The 18,331-nt window shown below is 36.4% G+C and overlaps 3 protein-coding genes and 1 long non-coding RNA gene across 4 annotated transcripts in view; 1 reads left to right on the top strand and 3 right to left on the bottom strand.

The window, feature by feature from the left end:
- LOC127879051 (uncharacterized) overlaps positions 1–17,657 on the top strand; it is a 20,981-nt gene extending 3,324 nt beyond the window's left edge. Inside the window, exons 2-3 of the long non-coding RNA XR_008048897.1 lie at positions 12,203–12,283; positions 17,541–17,657. This is a non-coding gene — a long non-coding RNA (uncharacterized LOC127879051). The remainder of the gene's footprint in view (positions 1–12,202; positions 12,284–17,540) is intronic.
- Positions 1–18,331, bottom strand: part of LOC127879036 (uncharacterized) — a 465,202-nt gene that overhangs the window by 170,465 nt on the left and 276,406 nt on the right. The window lies entirely within an intron of this gene.
- The window catches only part of LOC127879042 (uncharacterized), a 484,339-nt gene that overhangs the window by 371,825 nt on the left and 94,183 nt on the right, over positions 1–18,331 (bottom strand). The gene's annotated exons all lie outside the window — the stretch shown is intronic.
- LOC127879041 (uncharacterized) lies at positions 7,699–12,085 on the bottom strand. The gene is made up of 4 exons (XM_052425633.1): positions 11,770–12,085; positions 9,917–10,319; positions 9,562–9,717; positions 7,699–8,999 (listed from the first exon to the last, which is right to left on the bottom strand). Exons 1-4 carry the CDS (start codon positions 11,893–11,895, stop codon positions 8,794–8,796), a joined length of 891 nt encoding a protein of 296 aa, XP_052281593.1. The 5' UTR covers positions 11,896–12,085; the 3' UTR covers positions 7,699–8,793.

Below are 18,331 nucleotides of genomic sequence, written 5' to 3'. Positions count from 1 at the left end.
AATAATAATAATAATAATAATAATGACAATAATAATAAATATAATAAACAATTATTAAAATAGTATTTATATACGAAATAGCATAAACTACCCACGTGAAATAAATTGTACACGCTTAACTATTATGTAAGTGAAAGAGCAAACATGTTTACCTGTATTTACTGAATATTTTGTTTTTAAAAAGGATAGCTCATGATGTACCTTATTGTTTGCTCCCGACTTCAAATCTGGACTGTACTAATTTGGTTAAGACTACTTAAACAATATGTAGAGTTATTAAACCATATTAGATGCGAATTATCGTGAAATTGTGTGCATTTACTCAAATACAAAAAATATCAGTGTTATATGTTACCAATGTTGAACGAAATATAAGAATACAGCCCAAAACAAACAATGAAAGCGTCGCTACACAACCTACCAAAAAATACATGTAGCACGAACACTTTTCAAACTATTATGATACAATATGTAAAAGTGTTATTAAGAGTTCACCTGCGTGTTTTTTAAAGCACCTTTAACACTCGAATTCAACGAATATTTCGTAAAATACTTCAAAAAATAAAGTTTACACAAACAAAATCACAGTGTTCCTTATAGCAATAGCCAAAAATTTCAACGCTACATGTGATCTGGTAACATAGATTGAACGAGCTACACAATGCTCGTTTTTATTTTGTGTGTGAAATATTTTCCATGTAAATTATCCGCAAACGATATCCGAACATGTACGAGCGAACGCGAGATGGTCTTCGGGCAGCTCGTGAGAACTACATCGTGCTTCCGACGAGTTCCGAAAGTTTCAAAGATTTCTCCATGCCGGTGTTCCCGTCTGTATTCTCCTTATTACAAGGACGTCTAATAGATTTATATGGTCGATCTTCAGACGCTTTTAAACATCCATTGGAATAGGAATCCTAGGCGAGCATGCATGTTGGCCGTTGAAATAGCATTGCGAACACTCGACACCCGACCATCTGGAAATAGTTGTTAACTGTTAAAAATGATACCAATTAATTTCATCATTTTATGAGATATTATAAAATCCTTTCAGCAGCCGTGATGTCCCTTGTTGTTTTTGTTGCTTCATTGTTTACAGCATTTTACATTTCCGAGATCATCCTCTTATGATTCTTGCATACAAATTAATTTTAAAATGTTATTTGTCAGTTGTTGTTTACTCGGTAAGTGTTTGCAATGTTATAAATCGTGGCATAACATGACAATAAGTTTGATGCAAAAATGCTAATATATATCAAGTAATCAAATATGAGCAATCTAACATTCAACATAGATGTATTGTCAATTAATATGTTTACTGTTATTGTTTTCACATAAATATGAATACATAAAAACACATAATCTAATTTGATGAAATAAACTTAATTGCTATTTACATTTTTTTTGCAAATAGAGGCGACCGCATCATTAAATGGTGAATTTAATTAAGTTTAAAGTACAATCCGTCAAACATATTGCATTATCAGTAATAAAGATAATTGTTTTGCAACATATATTATTAAATAATGACAGGTCATGATATGCATATTTTGTATATGGTTTACATATAGTAATGTGTTTATAACATAGAAGGACAGGTAGACATGCGTAGTACTGTATAACAATACTGTGTCTATAGTATAGAGGAAAATGAGCACAATTGCGCGTTGTAAACTCAATCATAGCGAAAATGATTATTCTGACTTTAATTTCGCCTTGATCATGGTATTTACTTATGTATATAAAATAACATGTTTATTTTTAAAATATTGTATCATACGCTTTTAACGACTTAAAATCACTTGGTCAAATCTTTTGACTAACACCTATTGGGGAAATAAACTTGCTCGTTTTATTAATTTGTATTTGGGCATGATATTATTGCGGTGCAGAACTATGAAGTGAAATGCACTTTACAAGTACAGTATTATATCATATAGCCACATGTATGGAAAGCATTGGCTGTCTTATACGTACAATATGAACATTGTTGTGTCCAAATAGAAATATAGTTAGTCACGTTGTCAATATATTAACTCAATATGTCGTTATATTGGGTGCTTGTGTCAATATATTATGTCAAGCCACCATTATATTGAGTCAACGAACCCCTATATCATGTCGATGTGACCTTATATTATGTCAATACGTCATTACATGAGGTACATGTGTCAATATATTATGTCAAGCCACCCTTACATTGAGTCAATATGTAACTAGAAATGGCGCGGCAGAGGCCGACGCGTATCCCCACGCCGTATGTTTGACCCAGGGGCGCCCCAGGGTCGGTAATGGAACCATGCATAGTTGAAATTGACTGTATTGTCATAAGAGATGTTCAGTATCAATTTGAAGTAAATCGGTGTGAAGAAGAAGTTAATGTAAAATAATTTAAAAAAATTGTGAAAATCTCTGACCCGGCCCCACCCCAACCCTCATAACTTTTGACCCAGGGGTCAGATCAAAATTCCAAATAGTGCACTGTCGCACATGTGCTAATAGCTACTATTTGTGTTAGTTTCAAGGTTCTAGTGCTAATAGTGAAGGAGGAGATAGTGGCCAGGACGGACGGACGAACAGATGGCGGAGTTAACCACATAAAATATTTCGAAATCTAAACGCGGACCCTAAGTTCAAAGTCAAGGTCACAGGGGTAAAAATAATTATGCGCATGGAAATTTCTTGTCCAGAAACACATGCGTACCAAATATGAAAGAAATATCTGAAGGGACACATGTTATGAGATTTTTTTAATCGCGGTCGCAGATTTCGAAACCTGAACGCGGACCCCAAGTTAAAAAATTGCATGCGCATGGAAAGGCATTGTCCAGGTACACATGCGTACCAAGTATGAAAGCAATATCTGAAGGAACACAGTAGGTATAAGTGTAAGTTTCAAGGTTCTAGTGCTAATCGTGTAGGAGGAGATAGTGACCAGGACGGACGGACGACGGAGATAACCACATAATCCTCACTTTTTTCTCGAAAAGCGTGGGGATAATTATATTGGGTGCATTTGTAAATATATTGTTTCAAACAAATCCTTATATGAAATCAATCTGTCATTATATTGGGTGCTTTTGTCAATATATTATGTGAAACCATCCTTATATTAAGTCAATTTGTCATTATATTGGGTGCATCTGTCATTGTATTATGTAAAACCATCCTTATATTTAGTGGTTTCGTCATTATAATGTCGCACTGTGCACCGATACGTTGCCGCAAATTGTTGCGCTAATGTATCGGTGCACAGTAGGAAATGACCCGGTCAATTTGATCCTCTCAATATAATGACGAAAGCACACAAGATAAAGATGTTTTTACTTTATATAAGGTCACATCGAAATGATGTTTTGGTTCATTGACTCAATGAAAGGATGGTTTGACATACTATAATGACAAATGCACCCAATATAATGACATATTGATTTAATATTAGGATGGTTTAACTTAATATATTGACAAAAGCACCCAATATAATGACATATTGACTTAATATAAGGATGGTTTCACACAATATACTGACAAATGCAACCAACAAAATTACATATTGACTCAATGTAAGGGTGGCTTGACATAATATATTTACAAATGCACCTCATACAATGACGTATTGACATAATATAATGTCACATCGACATGATATATGGGTTCGTTGACTAAATATAAGGGTGGCTTGACATAATATATTGACACACGCACCCAATATAATGACATATTGACGTAATATATTGACAAAGTGACTAAATATATTTCTATTTGGACACAGCAATGTTCATTTGTACATATCAGACAGTCAAGGCTTTCCATACACATGGAGCATTCCGTTCGTTCGTGACTTACGTTGATTGATTACAACCGTTCAACGCCCATGATTGTTTTAATATTTAAATAGCAAATAGCCAACTAGAAATGATAGAATAATGGTTACAACCAATGTTCTCTTTATATTTCTCCTTGCGCGATCTATCTTTCTGATTTGATAGTCCTCATATTCCTACTGAAACAAATCACCTTTCGTTCCAGTTTGTCCTCTTTCGTTGAGTGAACGTACATTACACTGATATTTTTAGTTTGTAACATTTATTTCAATGTGACCTGAGAAACACAACGGGTGATCATGCACATATCGATCCGATTTGATACTGCACAGGTTGATCTGAGCACATGCACTAAGCACGGTTTTCTCAGAGATCGGCTCAAAACTGATTATATTGTCTTGTTATTCTTGGCATATGAGGTAATGAGGTATTGTGAGTTGTTCGTTTTTGAAATACCTTATTTGGTATGTAATAATAATACAGGAATGACCTACTTTATTCTGATGTTTTATTCAATGTTCGTTGTCATTATAAATTAAGGAGAAAAATACAACAAAACAAAATATTATACAGTTAACAGAATTGTATTACATGTATTTGTAAACGTATTTCGCAATCCAAACGGAAAAATTCACATCAACAACATATCTTCAGCGTGAGATTGAGTTTACGACATTGTCCTTGTACGTGACTACTTCATTCACTGCCCACTTTGTGTCGTAGACTGGACACGTTTGTTGATAGCATGCGTTTGTCAAACTGTGGTCACGTAATTACGTATGAGCCGGATGTGACGTCAGTCGGATGAGAAATCAATGTTGCTTGTTGGTAATGAGCTATAATTAACTCGCATGCTCGAAAGAAAATATTGTTTTGTTTGTTTCTTTTTTCGCAAAAAATATTGTTGTTTTTTGTTGTTTTGTGTAAAATAAGACAAGTATATAAAGTGGGAAAAGTAAGGTATAGAAAATAAAACTGGGCAGCACTACTGACAAAAAATAAATATGGTAGGTGCTTGTTGAGTTATGGGTTCTTTTTGAGTCGTGAGTATAGAGCATGGTATCCCTTCGTTAACCGTTCGCATATGATGTAGTCGTTATGGAAAAGAGTTATGACACATTCACCATCGTTTTCTGATCAAAAATATAACTCATCATAACTCAATACGTTCTTATGAAATATTTCCTGGTTTATGTATCGTTCATATAGCGTTTCTTAGAAACACCAACTCGTTATTTTATCGATTTGTTTCATGCTATATTGTCTTTTGACATACAGAAATTAACCTCCCTTGCAACGTCAGTTTAAAAGCTATTAATAGCATGTATATCCATCATACACGTTATCAACACACACGATTAAATTGATGTTTACAGATAATAAACATTTTGAAAAAACAACAACTCATATAAAGACAAAGGTTAATGATAATGTTAATAATGATTTATGGTAACTTATTAAAAAAATATTTGTGATGTAACATCTTTGATGAAAATTAACCACGACTCATGAGGAATTTTGCATACCATGATTTTATTAAATATTCACACTTAAATATTCAGTTACATGACACGCAATTGCGCTTTTGGTGAACGGCGAATTAAACAAACGGAAGGTTGAGTATACAGGCATGAATCTGTAAACAATCCTCAATTTAAAAAAGAATTGTCATTTATTTAAACGTGATGTTCGAAAAACTCGAAATAAAACCGATAGACTTACTCCGGAGTGAGCAAGGTTAATGGAACCAAAAAAAAGAACCAACACTTATGGGAATACAGAGCAAATTGACACGTTGAAAATCATTTCACAGTCATATGCACTATCATCAATAATAATCCGATAGTAAATACCATTGGTAAGCGCTGTTTGTACATTTGTACAGACAGATCCGATGAGTTTTCCGATGATGCGGAGATCTTGATTTATAACCATTTGTGAAAAAGAATAACACTCCTGTGCAGGATTAGTGTTGAAAGTATAATGTAAGCATGATATTAATTCAATAATCAGCAAATATTTTCTTATACGATATATTGCTCCTCTTTCTCACAGGACCAAATTTCAAAATCCCAAAGAACGTAGCATGTATCTTATTTCAAATTCCGTGACAGGTTAGGCAAAACAAATTTCAAAATCCCAAAGAGAATAGCGTGTATCTTATTTCTAATTCCGGGACAGGTTAGGCAAATCATGGACACCCTCTCGGCTTTTGGCTCATTGACGGAAATGCTTTTCGGGGAAAATGGGAACCCAGAGGAGATTGAAGGCAGCGTTAACAGACCCTCGTGGCGAGCACGAAAGCATCGAGAGTTCCCATATTATTCACGGGAAAGGACTTCTTGCAATGTCATCGATTAAGTAGTCATATTCCATAAGGTTCTGTGCACGTGGACCGCAATTGAGAGCATGGTAAGTTCCCAATATTCGCTACGAGCGTCCATTAATAGGCCCGATACCACTGGCCACCGTATATGTCAATCACCGTGAATGGGATGGCAACGCCGGGTGTCTCCCCTTAGGTTATCAGGAAGTCACAAGGAGCGGACCGGTACACCTGAATAACTTGCACGTGCACCTATCGGGAGAGCAACGCAACACGCTGGACTGGATGCCGCCGTTGCACACACGAGCGACGCGAACATCCGCAGCAATCTAGCGAATGTTATTCGCGGACAAAATGTCGGTATCCATGGTATACTTCTCGTAAAAACAACGGCGGCTTGACAACTGGTCCGTAAGTTCATGCTTTCTCGCAAAGGGCGCCTTTCTTGGCTTCACCAGCGGCTTTGGCGATATTTAGTTACTTCGGGTATCTCATAATTTTTAATGAGATGGTCAACATTTTACCTGAAGAAAACATTCCCAAAGCCGGTATGTTTGAATGCGGAACATTGTATAGCAACATCAATAAATAACAAGTAGCATAGTTAACTCCTTAAAACTTATCGGCCATGGTCATTTTACAAATGCAGGGTATTTCTCAACTTTTACAATACTCCGTCGGGAGACAGATTCTCTGTAATCCTCCAATTACACCGGGTTTAGACCGGACTGGATCCATTGGTGACGGCATATACGGTAACGGAGGCGGTTTGCTTAAAACAGTGAAGTCCACTCTGACAGGCATCGGCAAGTAGCACGTGCTCAGTCATGATCGGTGCATGCACCACCCCACTGCGAAGACGACATCGCCACATGACTTCATAAGCAACAGTTTGCTTTCCACGCTAGGTTAAGTGTTGTTTGGAAAACGGCAAAGACGTGATATGAATGAGGGAAACACGTCGGGCGCCGATGTTTCCCTGTGCGAGGGCTAAACAAATGTGATATTTGTTGAGCCTCATTTATGATGGCTAACTTCTGACATATTGCTTTGGCATGATGTCGGTTTTGAAAAGCTACAACACGCAAAAGCGACAAACCATGATAATTGTCGTTTTATCACGTTCGCGTATTGGCGACTTTCAAAACCACCAACGAGACAGGATGTAACGTCAGAGACGTCAATGTGACCAAGTTTTTATCCGCAAGATCGACAACGCGTCTCATTCATTTGTCATTCATATATATGAGCCGCGTTCTGGGAAAACTGGGCTCAATGCATGTGCGTAAAGTGTCGCCCCAGATTAGCCTGTGCAGTCCGCACAGGCTAATCAGGGACGACACTTTCCGCTTTTATGGTATTTTTAGTTTCAAAGAAGTCCCTCCTTAACGAAAATCAAGTTTAGGTGGAAAGTGTCGTCCCTGATTAGCCTGTGCAGACTGCTCAGGCTAATCTGGGACGACACTTTACGCACATGCAATAAGCCCAGTTTTCTCAGAACAAGGCTCATATATATGTATATAAATTGTTGGAAATAACAAACATGTATAAGTGTTTTAGTTTAATGTCAAAACGCAACAAGAAAATATTTTGCATTAAACATATTACACGAAAAAGCATGTAAAGTGACCATAACAAATGAGAAAATAATAACAAATAATATTGACAATATCATGGTTTCAGTCGCAAAGTTAGCGATTGAGAAATACGAATTTGTGCACGATAATTATGCGATTCGCTGAACACGAATTAAAGGATATTTACAACGTATGTAAATTATCTACCACATGAGTATCTACCACATGAAGTTAATAAGATAAATGATTTTATGTAAATTGAACGATATAATGGGGCACAATCTGTGAAAACTGGACTTAATAAATATGGGTAAAGTGTAATCCCAGATTAGCCTGTTTAGTCAACACATGCTAGTCATGGACAGCACTTTCCGCCTGAACTAGATTTTCTTTTAGAACAGACTTCCATTAAACGAAACATTCCATAAGACAGGAAAGTATCGTCACTGATTAGCGTATGCGCATGGCACAGGCTAATCTGGGACGGCACTTAACGCGCATGCATTATGACCTGTTTTCCCAGAACGCGGCTCTAAAGAGTGTTATCTACTATGAAATATATCGACGTTATTAAATTTGCTAATGGACGTCGAACGAACGAGCATAAATAAACATGTTCGCAATCATTAACATAATATACACAATGTTAAGAACCGTCATAACGTTGAATAATAATAGAAAGACTAATACAAAATAATGAACACCACACCAAGCTATTTGCATAAACGTTAAACATGATTCAGTACCCTGTTCTGTCATATGAAATCCGTAACCACACAACACTGAAAAAAGTCAAAATCTTTCATTGGGAAAAGAGTTTGCCGCTCACACATATCATGGAAACGTTGCGTATCTGAACTGTATAAATAACAGCTCGACCAACACAAAGTCAATGCTACAAATGCTTTCCGATGTTGCGGCAGATAAAAACGCGTCTCCAATCTTTTCAAAAATTTACCAGAATACTTTTCAGGCTCTGGTCACTTATTAAAATAAACGCTGCAATTCCCTATATACTTAAGGCCTTCACGTGGTGTTGTCACCATATCCCTTGAAATCACCCTCTTCACATGCGCACGACATACGGCGGGCTGCTAAGAAAGTCGATCTTTATCATTTTGAAGAAAAAACACAGTCCAATGAGGAGCAAAATAAAACTGGCAACAAAGCTTCCGGTTGCAGCCGCAATACGCCATGAAATGTCATCCGGTAGATCCTCGACAGTGGTTGTAAGAATGGTCGTAGTAATAAAAGAACCATACACTTGATTGCCTAAACCAAAAAAATATAAGAGATATAAGGGACACATTGCATCTAAATCAATCGTGAATATAATAACATTTAAAAAATATAGTTTAATCATTTTTACATTAGAATTATGAAAGTGTGATTGGAATATTCTGCGTTCATCGTAAGGTTACAGTTATTCACAAATTTGTATTAACGCATCCTCTAAATGAGTCGCGTTCTGAGAAAACTAGGCATAATGCATGTGCTTAAAGTGTCGTCCCAGATTAGCCTGTGCAGTCCGCAAAGGCTAATCAGGGACAACACTTTCCGCCTAAATTGGATTTTTGCTAAAAACAGACTTTATTTTAACGAAAAATGTCATAAATGCGGAAAGTGTGGTCCCTGATTAGCCTGTGCGTACTGCCTGTGCGGACTGCACAGGCTAATCTGGGACGACACTTTACACACACGCATTATGCCAAGTTTTCTCAGAACAAGACTCAAATTATCCCTGAATAGAAACATGTACTTTGGTGTGAGCATGGATTTCTGCTCAGTATCTAACTGCGTAATACAATACATGAAAATTCTAGTGTTACTAAACCTTCTTTGCGGTGCACATGCAACTCCGCAACTTCCGTTTGGGGATAGGTCTTATCTAGATCTAAAGCCTTATTATGCAAGCACGCTTTAAAGTTAGGCACATGGACTTCCGGGTGACACTGCAGACAACCGCCGCCATCGGATCTCCTAAAGAACCCTTAAACAACAAGCGACAGTAGCAAATCAATGACAGGGAGGATGGTGCGATTAGTCAATATTTACATGTAGTTAACATAAAGATTACTTCGATATTAATTCGGTCCTTACAACGAAATATAATACTAAAATATTGTCTTTTATTACTGCAACAAGCATTTGTAACTACTTAAAAATATTAATTAAGCTCCCAATGATACCTGTCATGCATCGTCCGCATTTCCGGTCCCGATTCCGCCTACATGTTAATACCTCTGTCTGGTGTTCATAGCAAGTCTTACAGTATCGGCAGACGCCGACGTTTGGTCGGCTTGAAAACGTGAACATCGGACAACTTCGGCACTTGGCGTCTTTATGCGCTCGACAATGACGCTGGGTGTACTGACCTGGTATGCATACGCGGCACTTCCGGCACTCCCCGCCGATGACGTCATTGAATGTTCCCTGTTCACAGGGTTTACAAACCGTGTCACGTGTTGCCGTGCAGTTTTCTTTTATTTGAAACCCATCTGAACAAATCGAGCACGGACTGCATTTGTCATTTTCGGACACAGTGATGTCATAGTAGGACTGTACCGGACATTGGCCCATGATTCTATAATGCTGGAAATGTGCATGTACAACAGTATTAGAAACAAAAACCTCTAATAAACGTTGCTGTGTATACTCATCTTTAAATGTGCAAAAAACTTAACATTACAGATACGAACAAAATAAACGAAGGCCTATGTCGCATTAGGTCAAACAAGAACCAAACAAAGATTGATGCAATAACATATGAATTGTTCAACACAAGACAGGTACCAACACACAATAAGCATATCCATTTACGAATAAGTATTTTATATGTACAGCCACACGGTTATCAGGAATGTTAGGTTTACGAGATGTTCCTCATTCCTTAAACGTGAATCAACCGGATAAAATACACACGATATAATTGGCAATACGATATCGCTTTTTTCTGAAACTGATTAAATGAGCTGTTTTAGAAATGTTAGCTATTCGATAATTTATATATGACCTATTTGATCGTCCCGCCAAATAATCACTAAGCGTAGTATATGGGATATACGACATGCTTGCATGGTCGATAGCACAACTTTGTCGCTTCAGATTTGTATTCACAGATACATTAGAACATTATACACCTCGACATGAACATTAAAACTGAATGTAGGTTTAATTGATTACACCGTGGTAGTGTTCTGTCTTTATAGTTTACTTACACTGGGAAGTATGTAGGTCACATGATTGTACACACTGACATTTTACAGTTACGAGTGGTGATAATATTTAAACCAGTATTTTTTGTCAATATCGTGTTTTATTGTCCCCTACCGGTTTCACCGGAGGGGACTTATGGTTTGCGCTCTGTCTGTCTGTCTGTCTGTCTGTCTGTCTGTCAGCCAGTCTCACTTTTCTGGATCCTGCGATAACTTAAAAAGTTCTGAATATTTTTTCATGAAACTTGAAACATGGATAGATGGCAATATGGACATTATGCACGTCATTTCATTTTGTTCATACGTCAAAAAATCTGGTTGCTATGGCAACAAATAAAAAAAATCTGACAATGGTGGAATTTTTTACAATGGTGGAGCCGGTAGGGGACTATATTGCTTGGCAATAGTCTTGTTCACTATAGCAACTGTTATCATTTATCATTCTTCGTATCACATGCATGTTCCGATAAATAATACACATATTGCCGCAATAAAGTTAAAACAATCTCTACATGCACATCTCTTATAAAAATGATTGTAACATATGCGCGTGCAAGTTAAATAATTGAACATCAGCAAATTCTTTAAAAAAGAGAGCATGACAACAAGTATAAAATGCCACGTATATTATCACAGCATACTAAACAATGTCAACTTCCTTATAGAAACCCTTTTGACATGACCCTTATGGTATACGTTTTGTTTAACGTTTTGTTATGATATCAATTGATCAGGCGCTTTAAATAACTTCATCAATTGCATTTTATATCACGTATAAGCATTTTATTTTAAATGAAGTGGGTCAATATTTAAATTTCGCATCTTACCGGCATAAGCGAGTGCACTTTATCCGTCCACATTTGGATCAACGTAACAATCATGCAGAAGACATTTGTTGTTATCAGATCCATTACTCCACATCCTCCATTATTGCATTTTTCCTGAAAAGTCATTACTTTTGATTCACAAATCCGCGCTCTAACGGTTCACTGAAACATGCTACCCATTATTGCTGCAAAGCGAAAGTATTCAAATCAATAACACATAACGCCTGTTTATCAAGGTTGAGCATTATAAAGTTTAAACTACGCAATACCTGACATGTAGTTATTTGTAAGCGAATGCTATTTTGGAAGCCCGCCAAGTTTGATATTCTAATCTGATATGGCTAATTATGAAAAGACCTTGAAACTATAAATTGAACATTCTTAATTTAGAAACAGGCAAATTTGGGATAATCTTCTCATAATCTGTTTATAGAAGCTGATACAAGGTGCCTGTACCACGTGACTTTTTCGGCTATGTGTGGGACAATCGGATGTCCACAAACCATCGCTTCAGGTAACGTTTTTGATAATTTCTTCATTAATTCAAAACCATTTTCAAAAAACAAAGACGAGAGCCCGGTCATTGTCAAAATACACAACTGTGTTAAGTTTGCGCAAAATTAATTTAGAATTTTTTTCCAAAAAGTGCAACCGCGCGTTTGAAAAGACACGAATTGAAATGATTTGTGTGGCATATTTTTTATTCAATCAACAAAAACGTTCATTATAATATTGTCGAAGGTTTAAATCAGAGTACTGACAGTACTGGTGTGACGATGCTTTTGAGAGGATGGATATAAAAGCATCTAGTTAAGTTTATCTACATCACCACAATCACCACAATTGTGTATGTTGGTACGAAACAAAAATTTGGTGCAAACAATTTGCGAAAAAAATTTGGGTATGAAAACAAATTTGGGTACGAAAAAATATTTGGGAACAAAAAAATTGGGACCGAAACAAATTTGGGTACGAACAAAAAATTGGGGATGAACAAAAAAATGGGTACGAAAAAAAAATTGGGTACGAAAAATTTTAGGTACGGAAAAAAAATTGGGGGAACGGGAAAGTAGTACCTGTGGGGAACTTGACCCTCATTTGCACATTTTCGGCCCTTTCCGTCAAACATCAGATAAGTTTCTCGAAGGCAATAGTATGAATACACATTTCGGAAGCGGTAATGCGGTCCTACCTACGCGCGTCAAAATGTAAGCGAAATATGTACACAAGTCTGTCAGGAATGATTGAATTAACGAAGAAAATCGTGTATTGATGTAAGTTTTTTTAAGAAATGTGCAGAAAATATATTAAACAAGAGCTGTGTTTGTGAAACACAATGCCACCTGCTGCGCAGCTTTGAAGCCATATATTTTACCTTTGACCTTGAAGGATGACCTTGACCTTTCACCACTCAAAATGTGCAGCTCCATGACATACACATGCATGCCGAATATGGAGTTGCTATCTTCAATATTGCAAAATTTGACATTTGACCTTGAAGGATGACCTTGACCTTTCACCAATCAATATGTGCAGCTCTATGAGATACGCATACACGCCAATATTGAAAAAGTTATGGCCAATGTTAAAGTTTTTGGACAGACAGACGCTTTATATTTGACATTTGACCTTGAAGGATGACCTTCACCTTCACCTTTCACAACTGAAAATGTGCAGCTCCATGAGATGCACATGTATGCCAAATATCAAGTTGCTATGTTCAATATTAAAAAAGTTATGGCCATTAAAGTTTTCGGACGGACGGACAGACTGACACACTGACTGACTGACAGTTCAACTGATATAGGCCACCCTACCGGGGGCATAAACAGCAATGGCGATATTTTTCTCAGCCACATAATTGTTAATAGTTTGATATCACAAAATGAAAGTGAAAGTAGAACTGTCAAAAAATGACAACCTGTCAACGTGTTGTTTTTGCTGGCACGAGAGGGCGATTACACTCAATGTGTTCACATTTTGACCATAAGCTTTGTCAATGACCTTTATAGTATGGGTAGCTTTGATATTATTTATTGCTATCATGTAACAGCATGATTGTGTATATGTTTACAATACACAAAGCATAAATAATGATATAAATATACTGATTGAGCTTATAATAATCTGAGAACTATAGCCAGGTCAATTAAGGACTTAAAATACAATTTTGTGTCCTTATTTCATGAAGAAATGACCATGCATGTCCTAGATTTCAAATTCAAGGCCCTGGTGTGACACATTGGTAGCATTACCGTTAAACTGTTACCAGGCTTATGAAATTAGTTTTTTATTGAACTATTTAAGGAAATCTAAATCAGGCACTGATTTTTCTTGTTTTAATACAGTCATAGATCAGTTGTGGCCTCTGGGTAATGACCAATTTTTGCTTACTTGTCACACCCTTAAAACTTTCCACACGTCTAGAATAGCAAATCTGGATTTAGGTGATCTTCAATGGTACATTTAAACTTTAGCTCTGTTACAAGAGTGCTTGTAAAGTCCAGTCACATATTTAAATCTAGGCCATGTCAAAATCAAAGTGTCAAAGACAAAAGAAAGATGCGTTCATTAATTATTGTCCAGTTGTTTACTACTGCTGTAAGTTTTTATATAATATGACTGATGAACATCATGTGAGAGAAAATTCACATTATCATTGTATATCAGGTTTAGCAGCCTTTTAGATAACAAAGTATGCTAGTTTTCAATGTCGCTTCTGGGGATCAAACCCGTAGGGCTTTTAGGAAGATTCTGAAATTTCGATCCCTCGAGAGCTACCAAACCAAAAATTAAGTCAAATATTGCCGACTCGGTTTTTTTGAGTCGGTTCATGAGGGATAATGGAGCTCGATTGGTCATTGTCGGCTCTGGTAATACTTACATGTACCCCGGGTACTCTTAAGTATACTTACATGTACCCTGGGTACTCTAAGTATACTTCCTTGTACCCCAGGTACGGTAAATAAACGTAATTGTACTCGGTCCATATTAGACTGTACCAGAGTTGTATTCGCGCCCAAAATCCGATTATCTTAAACACACTTCTCTTCAAAAAACACTGCATCAACATGCTTTTTGAGTATGTGTTCCGATAAAATAGAGGCCATTCTACAGAAAATTGACATAAATGTGCAGGGCTTAACACTAAGGCATGTCCGAACGACATTCACTGCCTGTACCTTGGTCCGGGCTAGCCAATGTCCCAGGAACATGCCCGACCGGTCGTGTGTATTTTGGGCGGGATTATATGTTCTATATCAATAAACTGCGTTTAAAATAAGCTTTTCAAAGATGCACACATCTTAATACAGTACGATCAGATGACAATTAAATCCCAGAGTGAGTTTGGAGACAACAAACGGATCGTATCTCGAAATAGATTCGGAACCCCCTGATTGCAATCAAAAAGAGGCCGATAATTCAGAAAATCCCCGGCGGTTTTCCTGGTAAAACACGTCAGTACCTATTTTTAAACGCAATGCCGCTAGACACTGTTTTTGATTGGTTTCCTCGAAGTGACGTGTTTTCTCAATGAAAATACGTTTGAAACAAAAAGCCGGGATCGCCCAGGATCGTCCGGAATGATGAAGGTATAAAACTCGATATTAACACAAAGTAACTATAAAATTAATAGTTATTTATCAATTTTAAATAATTTTAATTTGTTGTCATTATGGAAAAGTTATTCCATCCTTTAGACGATTAATAAATCCATTTAGAGGAAGATAGAGACTTTATTTAGATTAGAAGTGTTTTGACAATATTTTTTACGCAATTCAATTAGCAAAACTTATATTAATGGTCAATCCCGTCTTTTAGTAGAGAGTTAACCCTGTACAATTGTTACAACTACCGTAACACGTTATTTTGCTAAGATTCACTAATCATTTCTTGTAAGACGGTAACCCGGCAATCTATGTAAAAAAGGTTTTAAAGTTCATATCGTTGTTTAAGTTTGGCTTTACGGGTGGGGATGGGGGTTCCTCGGATACGAAAAGAAAAGGGAAGGAGGAAAGTAAGAGAAAGTATGAGTAAATAAAAAAAACAAGAAAATTTCTCCAGAAATGGCGTGAAGATTACAAATAGTTGTCTTAAATAGATGAATATTGAATTCAATAGCAATAGTAAGGCAAGCTAATAAGAATGATTTAATCATAATTGCGCATCTCCAAGCACAAGAAAATACAAGTTGAATGATAAATATAAAGGTTTTTATAATACTTGGGTCAGGGCACATAAAAGATTGGTCAGGGCTAGTAGGTTCTGCATTAACTTGCCCGAACGGGCTAGTTGAAAAAAAAAGTTATTGTTAAGCCCTGAAGTGTATTCATAATTATTACAAAAAAATAGTCGACAACGACTGATTTAGGGTTAAATTTCCCGGGTAAATTTTAGTATATTTACCGTACCCGGGATACATATAAGTATACTTAAGAGTACCCGGGGTACATGTACGTAGTACCCGAGCCGACAATGAACAATCGAGCGATACTGGAAGGTGCAACATCTCTCACGCCCCTTGCATCGCCTTTAGCAGTATTCAATTCTCAACAGGAAAGTGCTGGAGTCATTGATCCCGAGGGACAAGAAAAACAATTGATAAATGTTCCAAATAAATAATTTGATAAATGACAATTCTATTATTTGAGCCAGGTCACAGGATAAGTGCAGTCAAATCAGTATCCAAGCAAATTATTTGTTATTGTCAGAAAAACGCTTTTAAGCAAACAGCTTTCAAGCGACTGCAGGCTGATCTAGATCCAAACTGGCCACAATCGCCTTAATGTCTCTTTTACTGTGACAAAGTTCATTTAACTTTAAAATGATAAAAAGTAATAACACTAAGAAAGAGTATACAAACCAGTAAAGAGTTTGAAATCAATGTTGAATTTCATGACAGCTTGGTGATATGCAAATCCCCGATGAAATGTTGATATCGGGTATCATAGTCATTCAATAAGTCGCAAAATGCTCGAATACAATTTATAAAGCACAATGTGACTTATATTGATAACTAAAAATACCAGAATGCCAGTTTTGCCGTGTCAAGCTGTTACGATCCAGAAAGTCCTTCATTCACATCGAGTATATATCCTTCGAACTCCAACTATTGTTGTCATAAGCGGAGATTTAGTGAATAAATAATTCACATATCCTAAATGACAGCTTCTAAATAGCGAAACAAGCCAATTTATGCAGTAAGAAAGTTTTGAATCGAGACTCTCATGGTGGCGGCCATTGTTGAATGTTGAAACACGAACGACAACTCTGCTAGGAGAATGTTAACAATGCCTACGCAGTGGCGAATGCAAAAGGGAAGTAACTGAAAAATCGAGTTATCTCAATCGGACTGGCTCGGTCTTTTACATAGGTTGCCATTGTGAATTTTTTAAGGTGATTATCAAACCTTGGACGATGCTGTTCGCATCGTCAAAAATAGGGCGGGCATTGTAATTCTTCATAGAGAAGCTACATACATTGTATGTTTGCACAAATACTTTTGATTCGGAGTGTGTGCTTAAAAATGCAATAATGCTATGTGTATGACACGTTTTTGAAATGCTATGTGTGGTATACAAACTGAACTAGAGAATCGAAAGATTGACATAAACATCAATAGTATTTTAAGTCTGTGTAAATAACAAAAGTTGGTCAATAAAACATTGTTGGTACTGTTTTGCGTGCTTAAAATAAGATAATCATGACGTTCATGTTACTCAAAATTATCATGATTGTCGATAATTTATATTCATATTTATTACTTGTAGAACGCCATTTGTTTGGGAACAGAGGTCAGAGAGGTCAAAACACAGTCGGGAATCTCCAAACACAAAGCCACCCACGCACGGAAGGAAAATATTTCTGTTGCGGCAAACCTTTTCTTGTGAGTTTCTATAAAATTGATTGTTACAAAATGTTAAATTTTCAGTGAATTGTTACTTCCAACTAAGGCACTTGTTTAATACACAAAATCGTAAGGGTTGTTGGTGTAAGGTGTCATGTGAATATAATTGTAACAAAATTACAAAAAGTGTTATTGAACTTATGGTTGTGTGCTTTTTATCAGGAATGTGGAAACATATTAGACCGTAACGAGAGTTATTAAATAAGCATAAAGAGATAATACAGCATTATTTAAACAAATAGACAAAAGGTTCAATAACTTATTTTTCTGTAAAATCATGTATTCGTATCTAAATCCTATTGAGCTATCTTTTAAATCACGCATGACAATTATTTTTTTTTTTTTAAGTTTTACAGTTTATTTCATGTGTATTTTGTTCTTTTCAGGGAGATAAAAGTATTTTTGGGAGCACCTTCAAGAGACGTACTGATATCTTTATCAATGAAAAGTTGTCATATATAGTTAATGTTCAAAAGTTTAAAAGACTGTTTGTTTTGTTACCAGATGGTGCAAGTATTGCAGTGAAAGAAAACAATCAAAGTAAACATTAAATACACATTTGATAATTCAACAAATTGAACAACATGTATTGTTTATTACTTGGTGCGGTGGTAACAAGATCTTGCAGCCCCTTTCATGACCGGGTCGAATGCG

Source organism: Dreissena polymorpha, chromosome 4 (genome assembly GCF_020536995.1).
Source record: "Dreissena polymorpha isolate Duluth1 chromosome 4, UMN_Dpol_1.0, whole genome shotgun sequence".
Lineage (NCBI taxonomy): Eukaryota > Metazoa > Mollusca > Bivalvia > Myida > Dreissenidae > Dreissena > Dreissena polymorpha.
Note: the sequence above shows the minus strand (reverse complement) of the source record. Positions and strands in the feature narration are given on the sequence as shown.